The sequence below is a fragment of the Rhincodon typus genome, chromosome 15, assembly GCF_021869965.1.
Source record: "Rhincodon typus isolate 14 chromosome 15, sRhiTyp1.1, whole genome shotgun sequence".
Taxonomy (NCBI): Eukaryota; Metazoa; Chordata; class Chondrichthyes; order Orectolobiformes; family Rhincodontidae; genus Rhincodon; species Rhincodon typus.
Window position 1 is genome coordinate 4,250,869 of NC_063346.1, and position 4,727 is coordinate 4,255,595.

The 4,727-nt window shown below is 46.9% G+C and overlaps 1 protein-coding gene across 1 annotated transcript in view; it reads left to right on the forward strand.

Moving 5' to 3' along the window:
• The window catches only part of tk2 (thymidine kinase 2), a 25,781-nt gene that overhangs the window by 16,969 nt on the left and 4,085 nt on the right, over positions 1-4,727 (forward strand). Inside the window, exons 5-7 of the mRNA XM_048605950.1 lie at positions 1,761-1,874; positions 3,787-3,866; positions 4,520-4,600. Of these exons, the coding sequence (XP_048461907.1) occupies positions 1,761-1,874; positions 3,787-3,866; positions 4,520-4,600 (275 nt within the window). The remainder of the gene's footprint in view (positions 1-1,760; positions 1,875-3,786; positions 3,867-4,519; positions 4,601-4,727) is intronic.

Consider the following 4,727-nt stretch of genomic DNA (forward strand, 5'->3'; position numbering starts at 1 on the left):
AGGCTGACGTTTCGGGCCTAGACCCTTCATCCCGAAACGTCAGCCTTTCTGCTCCTATGATGCTGCTTGGCCTGCTGTGTTCATCCAGCTCTACACCTTGTTATCTCGGATTCTCCAGCATCTGCAGTTCCTACTATCTCTGATACAGTTTTCATCAGTTATTTTTTCAAAAGGCATTAACTGCTTTAAAAAACGAACATTCCATCATGTTGTGAGGGAGTGGGCTAAACTGTTAGCTGCATGGGGAGGAAAACACGAGCAGTGATTCAATGGGCTGAGTGGTCTGCTTCTGACTCTGACATGATTATGCAGGTTATCAATTAGCCCTGAAATTATAGGTGACCGTCGCTGCTCTCTGGTGGCACAGTGGTAGTATCTACCTCTGGACAAGGAGGCCCAGGTTCAAGTCCCACCTGCTCCAGCGCTGTATGATAACATCTCTGAATGGGTTGGTTAGAAAAGTAGTTAAATAATTTTCTTTCTAATTTAGTTGACAGTTGCCTCCCCTCCTCCTCCCTCACTTTGGTGACTTACATTGTCCTTACTGGGCTTTGTATGTTAATTAATCAATTGGACAACATGGTGATTTACTGGTGATGGTTAATAAATTGGAACAACACGGGTGATTTGGTGATGCTGGGGAGAATAAAAAAAGTTCAGTTATCTGGCACGTCCGGATATATAAAGAACAGTAGGTGACTGTTGTTTGGTGCAGTGATAAGGGCCATATCTCTGGACCTGGAGGCATGGGTTCAAGTCCCACCTGCTCCAGAGATGTGTAATAACATCCCTGAACAGGTTGGATTCAAAACAATCAAGGTGAGGATCTGAAATCCAGAGTTGAAGCTGCAGTGTTTGGTTTCAGCATAGTGAGGATGTTGAAAGAGCTTGTGTGTAGGACTCAGAGGGTTCACAGGTTGGTTTGAAGTTTGACAGGCTGCAACATTACGACTCCTTTTGTGACCAAGTGCCTTTACACAGGTTTCATGGTGGCGCTTGGTCCTAGGCAGCAGGAAGATTTAAAGTCAACCCAAAACCCATCTGATAGCGGCCACCACCGACATGAGTAATCCACCAGACATCAGTCTGCAATTCTGACTCAGAGCTCCAGTCGCCACTTGCCTGAGCTGTTTGGATTGAGATTGGGATGCTGAATCCTTTGGCTGGAATGGGAATGCTGAGAATGGGATCATTGCAGGGAGGAGTTCATAGAATCCCTACAGTGTGGAAGCAGGCCATTTGGCCTAATAAGTCCATATTAACCCTCAGAAGAGCATCCCTCCCAGACCCACCCATCCCTGTAACCCTGCATTTCCCATGGCCAATATCCACCTATCCTGGACACTGTGGGCAATTTAACCTGCATGACTTTGGTCTGTGGGAGGAAACTGGAGCACCCGGAGGAAACCCACGCAGACACGGAGAGAATGTGCAAACTCTACGCAGTCGCCCAAGGGTGGAATCGAACCCAGGTCCCTGCCCTTGTGCTGGGTGGTGGCTAACTTGGGATCACATAGAGGGCATTCAGTCTGTTCTGCCATTCAATCAGCTCATGTCTGATCAGCTCCTCCAGTCCACTTAGCCGACAGGGCTCCAGATTCCCTCAATAATATTATCCAACCGAAACCTATCACATTTCCTTCCTTTTCCAGTTGGACCCCGGCATGCTCAGCCTTTTCTTGGGGAAGGAGATCCGGATTTCCAGTAGCTCTAGCTTTTCTGGACAACACCTCCTCCATTAACTCCAGAGGAATAGTGAGTAACATTTCTCTTTTCCCTATCCAGCTTCACCATGCCAGCTGTGGATTACGCCGTGCTCACCGAGTGGTTTAATTGGATCGTGACGAACGTCAATATTCCCATCGATTTGATTGGTAAGAGCTGCTAATTGACTTGGGCGAGGGCCTTAACGAAATGGCAAGGTACTGGGAGGTCAGGGTCATTCTGACAGACAGAGTGGACGTGTTCTGCAAAGCAGCTGTTTGGTCTCACTAATGTAAAGGAGACTACGCTGTAAGCATTGAATGAAGTAGACTGAGCAGCAAATAGAATAGACTGGACTGAAAGACACACATGTGAAATTCTGCTTCAGCTGGAAGGTATGTGGGAGGGAGAAGGTAAATGGCCAAGGGATTCATCTTATGCGATTGCATGGGAACATGCCATTGGAGAGTGGGGCAGTTTTATGAGTGATAGAGGAGTGGACCAGAGTGTTCTGGAGGGAATGGTCCCTGTGGAATGATGACCCAGCTGGGAGGGGAGGATGTGTTTGGTGGTGGAGAATGATGAGGTTGTTGACTTGCTCGCTGAGCTGGCTCGTTTTTGTTCAGACATTTCGACACCATGGAGAGATGGTGGAGAATGATGTCGAGACTGGTGGGGTGGAAAGTGAGGACAACTGTTGTGGTTCTGGAAAGGAAAGGAAAGGGTGGGGGCAGAAGTGCAGGTGATGGATTGGACGTGGCTGAGGACTGTGCCAGTCACAGTGCGGTGAGTGGGGGGATGTCCTCAGGTGAAGCAAAAGGAGGACATGCCAGAGGCAACCTGGTTGAAGGTGGCATCATCAGCAGAGATACAGTAGACATGGAGAAACTTGGAAAATGGAATGGAGTCCTTGCAGAGAGCAGGGTGTGAAGAAGTGTAGTCATGGTAACTGCGGGGTTCAGTAGGTTTGTAATGGATATTGGTGGACAACCTAGCTCCAGAAATGGAAACAATGAAGTAAAGGAAGGGAAGGAGAGAGTCCGAGATGGACCAGGTGAATATGAGAGAAGGATGGAAATAAAAGCAAAATTGATGACTTCGTTGATGATTTGGTGAGCTGCCTTCTTGAACTGATGCAGCCCACCAGCTGTGGTTTGATCCACAATGCCATTAGGGAGGGAATTCCAGGATTTTGACCCAGTGACAGTGAAGGAACAGTGACATATTTCCAGGTCAGGATGGTGAGTAGCTTGGAGGTGAACTTGCAGGGGTGGTGTTCTCATATATGTGCTGCCCTTGTCCTTCTGGATGGAAGTGCTTGTGGGTTTGGGGAAGGTGCTGTCTGAGGATCTTTGGTGAATTTCTGCAGTGCATCTTGTAGATGGTACACACTGTAACTACGTATTGTTGGTGGAGGGAGTGGATGCTCGTGGATGTGGTGCCAATCAAGTGGGTTGCTTTGTCCTGAATGGAATCAAGCCTCTTGTATTGTTGGAGCTGCACTCATTCAGGAAAACTGTGGATATTCCATCACACTGCTGACTTGTGCCTTGTAGATGGTGGATGGGCTTTGGGGAGTCAGGAGGTGAGTTACTCACTGCAGTATTACTAGCTTCTGATCTGCTTTCTTAGCCACCATATTTATATGGCTAGTCCTGTTCAGTCAAGGGTTATGGGGTTGGCAGACAGGGTCATGGATTGAGACCATAATCAGGTCAACAGTGATCTTATTAATGGTGGAATGAGTTCTTAAAACTAAATGGCTGCTTCCTGTTCTCATGACCTACTTTTCTATTGCTGGAAAAGGGACATCCATAAGGGCAGGATCAAGCACAATTGTGATGCCCTCCGTGGTGTAATTTCTCACTCTAATTCTGTGAAGAACATTGGGTGTGGATATCAAGTGTCCTTGGTACCATTGCAAGTGTACACTTGCTGGAGGTCTCCCTGCGACTCAGGACTGCAGTAGGAAGGGTCTAGCTGGGGTGGGGGGGGGTGGGAGTGAGCTTGACAGTTAAAAGAAGAAGGGACCTGTTTTGTAGGATCCTAACACCTCGACTCCTCAATCTCATTCTTCCTCAGTGTATCTTCAAACTGCTCCTGAGACTTGTCACGAGAGACTGAGAATCCGGTGTCGGAATGAGGAGCAAGTTATTCCCTTAGTGAGTATGAAAATGCACAAGGGTTTGGGTCAAGCTGATGTGAAGGGCATTTGCTTTGTTTAGAGACTTCTTAACAATGGATCATCCTCATTCATTCATTTATCATCATCATTTGTATCAATTCTCATCAATCCAACATTGGGGAGGTGGTTGCAGAGTGATATTGTCACTGGATTAGTTGTAATCCAGATGTCACGCTAATGCTTGGGGTCACAGGTAGCCGATAGAATTTAAATTCGTGGAATTTAATAAGTTGAAAACTGGTCTCGATAATAGCGTCCATGAAACCATTATAGGAAGGACGTGAATGCATTGGAGAGACTGCAGAAGTGGGCCAAACTCAGGCAGGTGGGTCTAGTTTAGTTTGGGAACATGGTCAGCATGGACTGGTTAGACCAAAGGATCTGTTTCTGTGTTGTATGACTCTATAAGTGATTTACAGGAATGGTTCCAGGATTGAGAAACTTCAGTGATGAAGTAAGGTACCAGAAAACAATTGATGCTGCGAGTTTAGCTGATGAAGGTCTTGCTGCCTGCTGGAGAGGAATGGGATAGAGAGAGTTGGAGGAGAAGGACTTGATTGGAAACTGGGGAGGAAAACTGCTTCCATTTTGTGCAATCCTCTCACTGTTGACTGTGTCCAATTTAATCAGGAATATTTAGAAGCTCTTCATCAGCTTCATGAAGACTGGCTGATCAGACAGACCTCCTTCAAAGTCCCTGCCCCTGTGTTGGTGAGTAATTTAACTGGAAATGATATTACTGACTCAGAGTTGCAAGAGGTGGAATTAGATCTGGTGTGATAAGGGGTGGAGGTGGGGTAGAGATGGTCACAGTGGCTGGTGTGGTAATGACGGGTGG